The 16,012-nt window shown below is 38.6% G+C and overlaps 2 protein-coding genes across 2 annotated transcripts; both read left to right on the plus strand.

The window, feature by feature from the left end:
• Positions 1–1,425: 1,425 nt before the first annotated feature.
• On the plus strand, positions 1,426–2,746 carry LOC141902113 (uncharacterized). The gene is made up of 2 exons (XM_074789753.1): positions 1,426–1,890; positions 1,988–2,746. Exons 1-2 carry the CDS (start codon positions 1,426–1,428, stop codon positions 2,744–2,746), a joined length of 1,224 nt encoding a protein of 407 aa, XP_074645854.1.
• A 101-nt stretch (positions 2,747–2,847) lies between these two features.
• LOC141902114 (uncharacterized) lies at positions 2,848–5,631 on the plus strand. The gene is made up of 2 exons (XM_074789754.1): positions 2,848–3,783; positions 3,931–5,631. Exons 1-2 carry the CDS (start codon positions 2,848–2,850, stop codon positions 5,629–5,631), a joined length of 2,637 nt encoding a protein of 878 aa, XP_074645855.1.
• Positions 5,632–16,012: the final 10,381 nt, after the last annotated feature.

The following is a 16,012-nucleotide window of genomic DNA, read 5'->3' on the forward strand; positions in this document are numbered from 1 at the left end:
AAATGATAATTGAAGTGGTTGTATTCATTTGCATATTTAATGATATTAATTAGCTACATTTGGGTTTGTGAATTTAAGTACATTTAATATTGATTGAAGTTAAGAAGTAGGTAAATTTGAGTAAATTCACTTAGGTCTCAAATACTCTATTCTCCATTGGTTTGGAATTATTACTCGATTTAGAGGTTCATACCAGTAGTAGTACACTGTATAATAGTTTTTCAATTAAATTTCAAAATGGCGGCTCTTTTTGATTTGTTAGAACAAAGACGCAAACAGCGTACAAAATTCACTAAAGCTTCCAAGCAGGTCTGTCGACATGTTGAAAAGGCTGAAGAAGTTTTGAGTGATGAAGTGTCTGACTATGACGGTATGAGGTTTGCATTAAGAACAGCTGCAAATAGTCTGATTGATCTAGAAAGGCTACATGAAGCCCTATCGGAAGTTCAAGAGTCGATAGACTATCATAATGAGAATGACAATCGACTTGAAGGAATGAGCTCTGATCAGAGAGATCAAGAAGAGGAGAACGAAGCTAAGTACATTGATGAGTATATTACACACAAATCACGAGTTGAGTGTCTGGAGATTAAATTACAACAACCGCCTAGAGACTTAGTTTCAGATAATGTCAGCAATCCAGGTAGTGCTGCTGGAGGTGGAATTACAGAAGAACAACTCACCAGACTTCTTACAACAATTGCAATAAAGAAGCGAGAAGTGACTATTCCGCAATTCAAGGGAGATATTTCCATGTTTGAAACTTGGCTCGAGTTAGTTAGTGAAGAAGTGACGAAGCCCGGTTATACTCCAGTCGAGAAAACACACTGTATTCTTTCTCTTCTGGATGGAGAACCCAGAAAGTTGGCGCTTGCTTTGAAGAGTCCTACATTTGATGACGTGGTAGCAGCACTAGAATCTAAATATGGTGATGTCACAGCCAGGATTCAAAAGGTAATCCAAGACATAGCTTGTGTCCCAGCTGCACACAACCCGTCGGTAAAAGAACTAGATCAGCTCTATACATCGCTGCTGTCATCGTGGAACTATCTTATCCGAAAAACTGAGGATCCAACTAGTCTTCAGAACAGTAGCTGGATTTTGACATCCTTAGTGAGACCAAAGATTCCTAAGTCTCTTATAAGACGTTGGGATGCTGAAACACTGAAGAGGCAGCATGGTCATAAGATGCCAATGAAGTTCGAGGATCTTTTGGAAAAGCTCAAAGAAGCTTAGCAGGTCGCTCGAAGGTCTGATTCTGGAAAACCCGATGCAGTTCCTGTTCAATCGGGTGGAGCCAAACCAAAGCGCTTTAGGCCTTCTGGGCAGGCCCTGCGACTTGGAGCTAAGGAGATGTCTGTATTCAAGTGTGTGTTCTGTGGTGACGCAAGCCACAAGGCACCTAATTGTACAAAGGTACACAAGATGCCAATTCCGGATCGCTTAAAGAAAGTCCAGCTTTCTAGATATTGTTTCAAGTGTTTATTGGGGAAACATTTCTGTAGTAGCTGTCGGAGCCCTGGATGTTCAATGTGTCATGGTTCACACCATGACTTACTACACGCTACCAAAGTGAGAAAACCAATTAAGCCAACTTGTGGCGAGAATGGAGCTCCTATCGAACAGCCGAAGACTGAGACAGAAAACGTCCAAGCTGGAAGTAGCTTGGTAAAAGCTTTGAAGCAGCCTAAACAAGTATTGATGCAAACAGGAATTGTGACTTTGGAGTCACGGTCAGCCATCGCTGAAGGTCGTGTACTGTTTGATACTGGTAGCAGTGTGAATTTCATCAGCAAATCAATGTCTAGAAAATTGGGACTTCGTGGTGTAAAGGCGAAGGGAGAATTCACACTAGCAGGTGGAGGTGCCATGAACGTTAATACTGAAAAGGTGAGGAGAGAATCCCACAATGATAATAAAAAGTCCGAAAATGAAACTTCGAGATTGGCGTGGTGAAGAATTTGAAATTGAAGCATACGTTTTGGAGAAACCGAGTGCCGATTTAAGTCCCGCCTTTATAGAAGTTGACAAGCTGTCACATCTAAATAAACTGAAGTTGGCTGAGAAGTATCCTCGTACTGAAGAGTGTGAAGTCGATGTTATGCTAGGTGTCGAAGCTTGCATTGATATATTATTAGATGAATATAGACGAGGTGGACAAGGCACTCCTGTAGCTCTGAGTTCTCATATTGGATGGGTGTTGTTTGGTTCTTATGTCAGTCAACATAAGGCTTCATCCAAGAATGGTAGTAATTCTGTTATGATGTGTAACTCAGTGAAAGATGATGATGAAGATCTCTCCAGAACAGTATTGAAATTCTGGGAATTGGATTCCCTTGGTATTCTGCCTGAAAAGGAAGTGTCGAGAAAGAGTCCTTTAGACGAAGAAGCAGAAAAACAATATTTCGAAAAGACTAACTTTCATGAAGGTAGATACGAAACTGGTCTCCTGAAGCATCCTGATTTTATCAACGTGAAACTAAAGTCTAACTATAATAAGGCATTTCACCGTTTAGAATCTCTCGAAAGAAGGTTCAAGAGAGATGAAACACTTTCTTTTCAATACAAGGCACAGATAAGGGAACTGATTGATTCAGGCCGAGCTGAAGAGGTTGTTGAAGATTCAGAACCTGATGATCGAATGGTGTGGTATTTGCCCCATCATCCGGTCTTCAAGGACAGCACCACAAAAAGATTCGTATCGTTTTTGATGGCGCAGCAAAGGGTCCTGATGGAAGGTCATTAAATGACACCTTGTTGTGCGGCCCTTCCTTACAACCTGATACACTTGCTGTATTACTTCGGTTTCGACGGCACAAGGTTTCTTTGGTTGCGGATGTTGAAAAAATGTTTCACATGATATCGATGAATGAAGTGGATAGAGATTCCCAAAGATTCTTATGGCGAGAGTCAGACGACCAAAAGGTAAAGATCTACAGAATGAACAGAGTGGTATTCGGATTGAAGTGTTCTCCATATACATGTATTAAAACCATACTCGAACACGTGAAATCAAATAAAGATGATTACCCTGCTGCCTGTCAACAGCTCGAAGAAAACCTTTTTGTTGATGATGTTCTTTCTGGAGAAACAAACTCGAATGGTGTTTCAAGGTTAGCGAATGACATGAAGTTCGTTTTAGAAAAGGGCGGATTTCCTCTAAGAAAGTTTTTGTCAAGTCACCCGGAAAGTTTGAGTGGTCTCGACTGCGAAGACCTGGCCGAGTACCATATGGATCTATCGGATGGAGAAGTCGTTACAAAGACATTGGGAATAATGTATATACCCAAGGAAGACGTATTTCGATTTAAGTATCATCCTCGAGAAACTGAAGTAATCACTAGAAGAATTGTTCTTAGTGAATTGCAGCGCTTGTTCGACCCGATGGGCCTGTTGTCACCGCTCATTTTGAAAGCCAAGTTGGTATTTCAAAGAGCTTGGAGTGACGTCGACTCATGGGATGATGAACTATCAGAAGAGCTTGTCGCAGAATGGGAGAAATGGAAAAATGGAGTTTCAGCAATTGACCAGCTAAACATCCCGAGGTGCTATTTGACAGATGAAATTCAGGATCCCAAGTACGGCTTACGTGGATTTGGAGATGCTAGTGAGGCAGCATACGGTGCTGTAGTGTACTTGCGGATTGAAGATGGTACTGGAGTTCGTTGCGTATTGTTAGCCTCGAAAACTCGTGTGGCGCCGTTAAAACACAGAGGGACTCTTGCAGAATTAGAATTGATGGCTAGCCTTCTTGTTGCTAGGCTCATAAGATACGCAGAGAAAGTAATCAACTTGTCAGTTTCCTCAGTACATTGTTGGACTGATTCCCGTATTGCACTAGATTGGTTATCGAAGCCAGCACATGTATGGCAAGTCTTTGTCGCCAACAGAGTTGATGAAATTCAAAAGCTCGTTCCGACATGTCATTAGGGACATCTGCCAGGAAAACTTAACCCGGCTGACCTCTGTTCCCGAGGTTGCCATGGAGATCAACTGGTTGAGTCAAATTTATGGTGGCAGGGGCCTGAATTCCTGAGAAGTGACGAGAGTCAATGGCCTGTAAAAGGTGGCGATAAGACTGTTGAAGCAAAGAAATACTTGAAGAAAAAATTTCAAGTAGAAGTCAACCTATTTCAAGGTGAAGAAGACACCACCAGTAGTTTTCATCTGAATCTGTTAAGCCGATACAGCTCATGGGGTAAGCTTATAGCTGTGTCAACATTACTCAGAAAATGTTTTAAAGGGGTTTCCCGGAATGAGGGGAGCATGCATCCTCTAGTTCTTGTGGAGCAAAGAGAAGAAGAGTTGTATTGGGTGCAGTGGGCACAGTATCAATCGTATCGTACTGAAATTAACTGTTTGAAGGCAGGAAGACCATTACCCAAAGACAGTAAGTTGAAACAACTTGACCCCATTTGGGATGCTAAAAGCATGGTCTTACGTGTCGGCGGTCGCCTGTATCACGCTAAAGTATCGAGATTCAAGAAGAATCCCATGATCCTACCACCAAAATGTTTGGTATCTGATCTGTTGGTGAAGTATTATCATCGCATCAACGGACATCCTGGTAACGAGCAAACGCTAGCTAGTTTGCGAGACAAATACTGGCTTGTACATGGCAGAAATGAAGTAAAGAGAATTCAGTTTCATTGCAAGTGTAAAGAACCAAAGCAGTTAACTCAGAAGATGGGCGAGCTACCTCCTGAAAGGGTTGTTATGGCACCAGCTTTCAGCAGCGTTGGCGTAGATTTCGCTGGACCTCTACTTATTAAAGAAAATGGGTCTGAAATTAAGTCATACATTGCACTGTTTACATGTATGATTACCAGAGGAATTCATTTAGAGTTAACTTACAGTATGAATGCTGAAGATTTCCTGATGTCTTTTCGACGAATGATGAATAGAAGAGGGAAACCAGCAATTATGTATTCAGATAACGCAAAGACTTTTAAGAAATCAGCCAAGGTGATGATTAGACTGTATGACCAGAAGAAATGGAGAGACACTGTAGTCAACAAAGTGAAAGCTGATGGAATTGAATGGAAATTCATTACCGAGAGAGGACCTTGGAAGGGTGGTTTTTACGAAAGACTGGTGAGAAGTGTGAAGACTGCTCTGAAAGTTGTACTTGGAAAAGCCAAACTAACTTTTACGGAACTTTCGACAATTCTCACTGACGTCGAGTCTCAGATCAACTCGAGACCACTTGCAGTAGTCTCTAATGATAAGAATGACCCTGAACCATTGTCTCCTGGCGATTGTATGATTGGAAGAAAACCACAGTTTCTTCCAGATGTCGATTCTGATACGTCAAAGGCCAATTTTGGCAAGCGTTGGTGTTACCAACAGCGATTGGCTAAACAGTATTGGAAAAGGTGGACGAGAGAATATCTCGTGGAATTATTACCTCTTAAGAAGTGGTTTGAGAAGAAAGAAAATGTAAGAATCGGTGACGTAGTTCTCGTATCTGAAGATGGTGTCAAACGACCGAATTGGCAGATGGGAAGAATTCATGAAACCCACATGGGTCGTGATGGTCTTGTTAGAAGTGTTACCCTGAAGACGGCAAGGGGTTTCATCCGACGTCCCTTACAGAGACTATATTTACTTGAGGCTAGTGAGGCTGCGTAGCTGTATGCTTCTACATACACGTTAAATTGTTTTAGCATTTAACTATTCTACAGTGTACGAAGTAATTTTAGTAATTGATCGTATTTCTTAGGTAGTATCATAACATTCAGTACAATTATGTATATCTTTTAGAAGTTTATGTGTGAAAATTAAACCCTTAATTTCCAGAGGGGAGTGTTCCGAACGAAGATATTGTTTTGTTTCCATAGAGTGGTGCCCTCTGTGTTTAGAAAATAAGTTTGGTTTTGGCGGACATTACGCCGTAATAAAGTTATGATCCACAAAATAACGATTTCATTGTTATTACAGCTACAAAGGCTTGTTTTATTCGGCGATGAATTTAATTGAGAACATTCATGCATCGATTAATTAATCTTATTACAACTTATTTGTAGGCGCTTCCCGCAAACATTTTCTATTCGTTGAGTTTTCAAACGCAGTACTGTTCAGATGATTCGAGTCAAGTAGTAAAAAAGTTTATGTATTAGCATTACTATGCAGTTAAAATAACGCACTGCGGCAAGTGAGGTGCTGTGATCCAGATGTGTAACCCATTTATGGGTAATAAATTTCCATCATGTCAACGCCATTCAAAAACAGTAGCAAAACTTTCTGCTGGTTTCTAGAAATAGCAATACGACGACAAGCACTTTCGAATTCGACCACGATATTTTAGAAGTTTCACGTTGGCAGTGGTGGTCAGTGATGGTCAATTTATGAATTTTAATGGCGAATCCTTTCTAGTTTCACACCAAATGCGGTACCGGTATATCGTTCTTTCAAGAAGTTGCAATTGGTCAGTGGTGGTCAGTGATGGTCAATTTATGAATTTTCAATGGCGAATCCTTTCTAGTTTCACATCAAATGCGGTACCGGTATATCGTTCTTTCAAGAAGTTTCAATTGGTCAGTGGTGGTCAGTGATGGTCAATTTATGAATTTTCAATGGCGAATCCTTTCTAGTTTCACATCAAATGCGGTACCGGTATATCGTTCTTTCAAGAAGTTTCAATTGGTCAGTGGTGGTCAGTGATGGTCAATTGATTAATTTTCAATGGCGAATCCTTTCTAGTTTCACATCAAATGCGGTACCGGTATATCGTTCTTTCAAGAAGTTTCAATTGGTCAGTGATGGTCAATTGATTAATTTTCAATGGCGAATCCTTTCTAGTTTGACACCATAACGCGGTATATCGTTTTCATATTCGAGAAGTTTGAATTGGTCATTGGTGGTCAGTGATGGTCAGTGATGAATTTGCAATGATGATTCCTTAGTAGTTTGAAAACAAACATTACATGATAAATTTCCGAAATTCGAAGTCAAGTGTTCAGACTCGGGGATATCTCAATTGGTCAGTTACTGACCATCATGGTGTCACCATTGTGGTCTATAGCTCAAATGAAACATGTGGAACCGACGAAGGGGCCCAAAAGCGTTAAGTCATTTCCTGGAGTGACGTGATCCAAAAATGCCCTAACTGGAAAAGGCAGTCTCTCAATTAGATGAAACCAAATCGGACAGGACAATTAAAATTTGGGAAGGTCACAGGTAGTGGTCTTTCTACGAAGCCCACGCGGTGAGCGTATTATTATGAAATCTTTTTTTAAACCACCATGTACCACGAAGTAATAAGCATCGTTGTAAGCACTTGAAACAGCCATTAACCACTTGAAACTGTCAGATCAAACATCATACCGCATCCCCGCAAAGAGGGGTGGTTCAGCAAACCGGAGTTTTCATTGGCCTCTCTAGACTACCCCGCCAGTACGGGTAGCCGAGCAAACCGGAAAACTCATAATGCCTCCAGCGATGCACTCTATGATATTAGAACTTGTCTCTGCTGACTGGGAATAAGATATGTTAGTGACGTCATCAAGAAGGATGGCTCCGAGAATCGCCAAATCACAGGTTACTGTTTCACTGAGAACCTTAGTGTCGTGGTATATCGCTAACGCGACCCCTGAATCAGGGGTTTTAGCGATGCAGCGGAACTAATAAGGAACATTTTGATAACATGACTATAGTACACTATCCCTGATGGAATAATTAGCTCCCATTATGAGTTTTCCGGTTTGCTCGGCTACCCGTACTGGCGGGGTAGTCTAGATAGGCAAATGAAAGCTCCGGTTTGCTGAACTACCCCTCTTTGCGGGGATGCGGTATGATGTTTGATCTGACAGTTTCAAGTGGTTAATGGGTGTTTCAAGTGCTTACAACGATGCTTATTACTTAATGTGGTACATGGTGGTTTAAAAAAAGATTTCATAATGATACGTTCAAAGTATAGGCCTACCGCGTGGGCTTCGTAGAAAGACCACTGTCTGTGGCCTTCCCAAATTTTAATTGTTCTGTCCGATTTGGTTTCGTCCAATTGAAAGACTGCCTTTTCCAGTTAGGGCATTTTTGGATCACATCACTCAGGAAATGACTTACGCTTTTGGGCCCTTTCGTCGGTCCCACGTGTTTCATTTGAGCTATAGACCACAATGGTGACACCATGATGGTCAGAAACTGACCAATTGAGATATTCCCGAGTCTGAACATCTGACTGCGAATTTCGGAAATTTATCAAGTCATGTTTGTTTTCAAACTACCGAGGTATCATCATTGCAAATTCATAAATTGACCATCACTGACCACCACTGACCAATTCAAACTTCTCGAATATGAGTTCGATATACCGCGTTATGGTGTCAAACTAGAAAGGATTCGCCATAGATATTGAGAATTCATAAATTGACCATCACTGACCACCACTGACCAATTCAAACTTCTCGAATATGAGAACGATATACCGCGTTATGGTGTCAAACTAGAAAGGATTCGCCATTGAAATTTCATGAATTGACCATCACTGACCACCACTGACCAATTGAAACTTCTCGAATGTAAGAAAGATATACCGGTACCGCATTTGGTGTGAAACTAGAAAGCATTCCCCATTAGAATTCATAAATTGACCATCACTGACCACCACTGCCCAAGTGAAACTTCTCGAATATCGTCGAATTCGAAAGTGGTTGTCGTCGTATTGTTATTTCTAGAGACCAGCAGTATGTTTTGCTACTGTTTCTGAATGGCGTTGACATGATGGAAATATATTACTCCTAAATAGGTTTCACATCTGGATCACAGCACCTCACTTGCCGCAGTGCGTAATTTTGACTGCATAGTAATGCTAATACATAAACTTTTTTACTACTTGACTCAAAGCTTGACGCGAATCATCTGAACAGTACTGCGTTTGAAAACGAATAGAAAATGTTTGCGAGAACCACCTGCAAATTAGTTATGATAAGATTAAATCTATGGTCAATCGATGCTTAAAAAAACAATTAAATCACAGGCAAGATGACTAACAACCGTCTTTCAACCAATCAGCGCGATGCCAATTAATTAAATCATTAAACGCATTAGGCTCCTAATATTTGTAATAATTTGTCGTTCTTTAAACTTGGCCACTTTTGTTTCAGAAAACCGCGTACTAGACCAGTGGTCACCAAGGCATTAAAAAAGTTTTGAAAATTCGATGGTAACGATTTGTCCGTCAAAAAACTGTTTCGTTAATATTTCAAGTTTTTTTAGACTCTTGTACAGAATTCACTATATGAAAAGTGTTCATAGGAATTGAAATTCGGTGTGATATCAGTCACCTGTTACCCCTTTTTCATTGTCAGTTCTTTATTGCATTATCATGCGCTCTTCTAAAATAGAAAAGAACATGTGTGTTTCGTTACAAACAAGGTTAAATTCCAAACGCACATGAAATATCACACAATATACACATCTAGCATTTTCTCTAACTAGGCCCTTTCCAAATGGCAATTGTTTAGTTTTTTAACGGCCGACATTCAGAAGCACCTAAAAACCAGTGGTAGCGCTTGAGATTTTCAGTGTAGGTCACATCTCACATCGACTCGGCTCGCAGTCGGTTCGTTGAATGGGAACACATCTGGTTGACACTAGTTTCACAGTTGACGAAATCAGAAAACTTTTTTCAAATGCCTTTGATAACATCTTAAACATAGTATTCTTCTTAATTACATTTCGTTGATTCCATAGATATGTTTTTATGAAAATTGCTCCAGTTATAACGGATTCAAACATGCATGTGAAATCATTATTATCAAAATATTCAATTTTCTCCGCTTTTGAAGAAATTCTGACACAATATCATCTCCACTCGACACATGATTTTACTTTGGCGCCTTTAAGGGAGTGTCCCTTAAAGTTGAGTTCTTACTTAGTCAAACAAGGAGATATGCCTGATTCCTTTTTAAAATTTAGATTTCGACAGATATCATCAAATTACTAGAAAGGGACAGCAGCGTTCGGTCATCCACGAAAAATACCTAAAATGCAGTCCTAGGGTTATGGAAAAACAGGACACGAAACATACAGAAAAATCCTTTGTTTGGTTGACTGAAATTATTATTGAACTCTTAAATAGCGACATTCAGAGAAACAAAAACATAAGAATATAATCTCGCCCACCCGTTAAAAAACATAACGTAATGATATGAGGCCATGTGTCATCTTTAATTGAAATCACATTATATTCATTCCCATGCGAGGATGGGTCTCCAAATTCATAGGATAAGGAGAATAATGGTTTGAATGATGAATACAACTGATAAAGCGCCAATTTCACTGATTCTTGCATATAAATGCTCAAAGGCGCTTTACAGTAATCGAGTAAACAGGTGCGTTTTTAGGAGTCTTTTGAATTTGAATTCAAATCGGGTGTTCATGACGTCTATAGGCGCTTTTACGAAACTGAATCTTTGTAAATCGATTTAAGTTTCACGTTTACGGCACGCGGTTTAGTGAATCCGATTTGGTAAATCAACTCGTTTATGGACGCGGTTTAGTAAATGGATTTATTAAATCGACTAACTTGCTCGGCGAGCAAGTTAGTGGCGATTTAGTCAGTGAAATCCAACATGGCGTCCTCTTCGACCGCGGGCTAAAGACATCTATTGCAGACCATCATCTATCAATAATTCGGTCACCATTGACGCCCATTTTCTTTCGAATCGCGACCTTTAGATTGATAAATTGATTCGACTCATTTACGAAAAACGATTCGATTTACTAATCCTTACGTTTTCCAACATCGAATCGGATTTAGCTAAACCGAATCAGATTCAATTTCGTAAAAGCGCCTTATAATTGAGCATTCTAGGGCTGGAGCAAGAAACGTGTGGGATCGTCCGCCAAGGTATCGCTAAGGAGTCAGTCCGTGGTGGCTTTTGAAAGCGACGACCGCATATGAATGCATTGATTGAATGACATCTCAAAAGTCAGATTATATCCCAGCTAGCACACAACGTTCATACAACATTCGGAAACGATCGTGAAAGTTGTGTGATAGTTTATAATGTAACGTTCAGGCGATAACGTTTTCTGAAGGTTTTTCTAAACGTTATCATCCAAGAGCCTGCAGCAAATTATTAGTCAGATATCATCAATATAGTCCGTTTTAAGCAAATCCCGACGTGGATTCCTACATTTTAATACCATTTGAAAGCAAGATTCAAACTTTCGGTAGTAAAGAAAAATATGGGATTCGAAACCGATGGATATCGTGACATATCAAAGCAGGAAGTGTTCGCCATTGTTCATCAATCAGCTTTAAGCGGCGTGTTTAAGGGATTTAAAAATCGTTTATTTACTAAGGTACGTTATTCAATCCACAAATTTTGATACTTTCAATATATGGAAAAATACCGATAGAATGTTTTTGAAACAATCTTTTATGTAGAAACCCACGTTAGAGACCTTTTCGTCGGGTTTTATATCAATGAAATGACCTAACTGTTGTTCTCCAATAACAAGCATAACAATCCCTGTATGTATGGATGAAATGAACTTCAAGGCTTAACACAACCATGAAAATAAAAGTTTCTGTATCATTTCCTTTTTATTTTAGGAATCACAAAGGCTGCCAGCTACGCTGTAACGACGACTACTGGTGCACTGGAGAACTAACTTACGAGTGAATAATTTCGATATTATACATGTATATATACGTAGTTACAAAATAAAAGTTAGGTAAAATAATTCAAATATTAGTTAGTTGAAAGGGATTTATTCGAGCTCGTGAAAGAGGACATCATGGTTATAATGTAACGTCATACGAACGTTATTGGAACGTTTTTATCAAGCTCAATGGTTGCAGAGAGGTTGTGAAGTAACGTTCAGTCAACGTTATCAAAAACGTTCTGTGAACCTTAAAATACATTTCCAAAAAAACGTTCTACAAACGTTGCACGAACGTTCAACATTAACGTTAAAACGTTAGTGAAAAACTTTTAGAAAACGTTCTTTGAACGTTTTTTTGTTAGCTGGGATAAAATTAAACATGATATACGGATAGGTTCTTCCAATTAGGCCTATACTGGTAAAAATGAAATGACCCAATATGTGATATAAATGTTCAATCAAAAAGTAGAAAGTGAATCCGTAATTCAGTATGGTAGGCCTATTGTTACAACATCAAACACTCAAATTCAATCCTTTGTTAAATTGGAAGCCAGTGTAGATGAGCAAGTATCGTGGTCACTGATTTTAGTTATCGTAATAATTCAAGCCACGCGATTTTGAACTGTTCAACAAGTTGGAGTTTGTGTAAAGATGAATGAGTTTGAAATGGAGTGGACTTCAGATATTACTGTTTGCATGCCTATGTCTATTACTTAATCTTTTTACTAATCATAGAAAATTGTGGTAAAATATTTGACTCGACGGTTGGTTTTAGATTGTATCTCTCCAAGCCAGAGGTAATCACGGATATCGGACTACAAAAAAAATCCTTGTGTGAAGCTCAACTTTGTAAATTCCTGGAAAAGCTCGCCTCGGATATTTCAATAATGATTAAACATTAATTTTCCCAACGAAAAACCTAAACAACCAATGTACGCTTGCTTTAAGTTTACCAATGCACTATCGTTGCTTTTTCTAGCTATTTGTACTGTTTGTCGCAAAAAGATTGCATCCTCTATTACAGGATTTAAGGATACAACTCTAAAACCAGTTAGTTTAAATTAACCATTATACAATATGATACATGACCAAATACACTGTTAATATGAAAAAGATTCAATATGTACACATTTCAAATCTCAAACCAAGTTTTATCATTAGAAAATAACGACACAACGTTCGATCGTTCACTAGAGATCATCTTTTTGAATTTGTACACAGTGAATTTTCGTATCGTATTATGGTATTATCAATTCTCCGCATTTGAGTGTGACTATTCTACGAATACAAAGTTATTTTTAGCAATGAAGTTTTAATTGTCATTTTAAATGTTAACTATCCACTGGTATGTAAACTTACTAACTTTTGGCAACTGACCTCAAATCGTGGAATGGGCTCAGGTAGCCTGCTGATCCACTCTTTATTAATACTACTAAAGAAATATTCAGTATAAGAAGTAAAAAGTATATTAAAGTACCATTTATCTTTATATCGCAATAATTTGTGTACGTATGATTGAAAAACGATATTCTATGGAGTCTCGTGTTACGTACTTATGATTATTGTGTATAAGATCAATAATTAGCAACCTTCCACGAATACGAAGCGGCCTAAGTTTACATCCTACCATAATTTTCTCTAAACTCTCAGCATTATATCAAGATCGGTCTTAGAAAATATATGAAGGACGTGTTCACAGGTTAACGAGGCCAAAAATCTTCCTCAAAATTTCAAATTTTTACGAGCAAAGATAATATACTTCATGCTTTTGGTGCAGAAATAATGGATGTCCACAAATTGCAGATTGTGTTTTCAAAGTAAACGATCCGAGTGTGGAATTGTTTCGAATTCAGGGTTCTCCCATTTACTCTCCGGTATTTTACAATGTTTCAATAAGATACGTAAGTCGCACTTTTGTTGTGATACAGCTTTCTCTATTGGTCAGCGTTGTGATCACTTAAAATTACCCATAAGTTTGAATTCTCACTGAACTACTACATCCCTTATAACGAATATATATTTCATATGAGGCGATTAACTTTGATGATCTGCGGTCAGTGGACAGCAGTTACGAAACATTCAAAACTACTACATTATCTTCCATCTATTCATTATTCATATATATGATATGATATGATATGATATGATATCTCCTTTAGTGTTCAGTTTAAACGTCTTGAACGCAAAAGTTTGACAAGTTTCGCATAATGGTACCGATACGCACGTTCACACTAGTGAAATGTGCACGTTACAAGCTAAAATGCGCACGTTACAATTACAAATCGAAACGTTGTTCGTTCAAAACCCGATGTGGAAATCTTTTGCATTTGGTGGGAAATTTCAAAGTTAGCTCGCTTCCTACAATAAAAATTGGACAAGACTTTTAAAACGACACATTTAATAAGAGTAGTACTGACGAAGGATTCAGGCAATACCCCGTATTATTTCTAAAAACATTTAACCGGTAATTAGACAGTACTGGTGTAGCTTGTACAGGTAAAAGAGTTGTTATATTTACGTTCAGACCGAATGAAATTATTTGATACGAGACACGACTAAGTTGTGTCCGAAACAGATAAATATAGCTATGTGGTCAGTATTGGTCAAGATTTGGTCACTTGAATAGTTGTTAGATGAAAGCCCACACCATTTCTAATTATTTGACACCAAACACGACTGTGTTGCTTCTAGAATAAACAAATTACTTTAAGGTCAGTATTGGTAAAATATTGGTCAGTTAAATAGTTGTTAGATCATAGCCCGCACCGAATCTAGTAGCTCGACGCCCAAACACGATTTTATTGCTTTACTAAACATATAAATTACATATGGTGGGTTCTAGTTAGTGGTTACTGGTCAGTACTGGTCAAGCATTGGTCAGTTAAACAATTTTTAGTTTAATGTCCACATTATATCTAGTTATTTGACACCAAATAACTTAATTGTTCGCAAAACAGATAATTTACTATATAGCCAGTACTGGTGATGCATTGGTCAGTTGATAGACCAAGGTCCACGCCACGAGTTATTTGATACTAAACATTATTGTGTCGTTTCGGAAAATTTATCTGTTGGGCAATTTGTGGTCAGCCCTGGTTCGTTCACCGAAAGACTGAATTACTAATTAATTCAACAGATCATTAATTAATGGAAATGAAGATCAGTGTTAACTAAGTCCTTAGTCTGAATAAAATGTATGTGGTATTATATGGGTGCTATGGTGCTGTACACCGAACGGTAACTTTTTATTTTCACTACTACCGTAATTGACTATGATGTTTTCAAGTGGTCTTAAGTACCGTTAATAGCCGAAAGTCGTTGATTTAGGTGAAATTTACACACAGCGCCACCCGTTGGTAGTAAAAGTCACCCGAGCAATACGGGTGTTAAATACATACGCTAGCAAACCGGCATTCTCATAATGACTCGACAAACTCGTTCCCGTGCATTTTTATCTCTGTTTCAGCACACAGCCCCTCTACCAAATCCCTAACCCCTGTTCGACCAACTTTGGTCTTTTTCCTTTGAAATATAAGCGTAATTGTAAAAGATAGGCTGCGTGGTTCACGCGAGCTCTTTATTATAGGCAGTATACGGAGCTCCGCGAACCGGCCATTCTCAGGACTGGGTGAAGTTACTGTGAATAAATGGGATTCGACCATTCAAAAGTTCAAAATGTACTTTCTTGTTTTGTAAAACAAGTTTATTTATGTTGTTATATAAAGCATTTTGTTTCAAAAATTCTTTAATAATGTTTGTTGACTTTAAAGCCATGAAGCAGTGCTTTGTAATTATATAGGTGTAATAGAGTAATTTTGACTTTGTATTGACCTACCTTTTGGTTTGTGCGCATGCGTCCATAACGATAACCACTCGGGCGCCATTTTATATTTTCATTCGTTCGAATTGATTTTCGCGAAAGGTAGAAAGTTTCTAATGTCCGATCGACAGTACCGGTAGCGCCGCTACTTAGCAATAATAAGAACTAATGTTATTGACGATGTTTTGTTAAGTGGAAAGACGCCGAGTACCAGTATATATCCGATAGGTTCGAATCCCCAATTTCTTCGGGATGATTTGATTTTAAAATAGCGATCGTTTTAATAGATTTGGTGTACCTTATTAAACTTACCCACCGTCAACACACCTGCCGGATGTGAAACAGGGGACGTCCTATTCCAACGACGCTAAAGATTTTGTGTGAATTTTATGGTACTGTAACGGCGGTATGAATTAAATTCAGCTTAGACTTAAAGTAGCACACATCGTTCATACAACATTCGGAAACGTTCGTGAAAGTTGTGTGATAGTTTATAATGTAACGTTCAGGCGATAACGTTTTCTGAAGGTTTTTCTAAACGTTATCATCCAAGAGCCTGCAGCAAATTATTAGTTA

The sequence above is a fragment of the Tubulanus polymorphus genome, chromosome 3 (genome assembly GCF_964204645.1).
Source record: "Tubulanus polymorphus chromosome 3, tnTubPoly1.2, whole genome shotgun sequence".
Classification (NCBI taxonomy): domain Eukaryota; kingdom Metazoa; phylum Nemertea; class Palaeonemertea; order Tubulaniformes; family Tubulanidae; genus Tubulanus; species Tubulanus polymorphus.

What these genes read in the sequence shown, in the direction of transcription:
- LOC141902113 (XM_074789753.1), top strand. Translation starts at nt 1,426, where the DNA reads ATGCCAATTCCGGATCGCTTAAAGAAAGTCCAGCTTTCTAGATATTGT. An exon ending in TGAACGTTAATACTGAAAAG is followed by an intron (nt 1,891 to 1,987) that starts GTGAGGAGAGAA and finishes TACGTTTTGGAG; the next exon opens with AAACCGAGTGCCGATTTAAG.
- LOC141902114 (XM_074789754.1), top strand. Translation starts at nt 2,848, where the DNA reads ATGTTTCACATGATATCGATGAATGAAGTGGATAGAGATTCCCAAAGA. An exon ending in TCATAAGATACGCAGAGAAA is followed by an intron (nt 3,784 to 3,930) that starts GTAATCAACTTG and finishes ACATGTCATTAG; the next exon opens with GGACATCTGCCAGGAAAACT.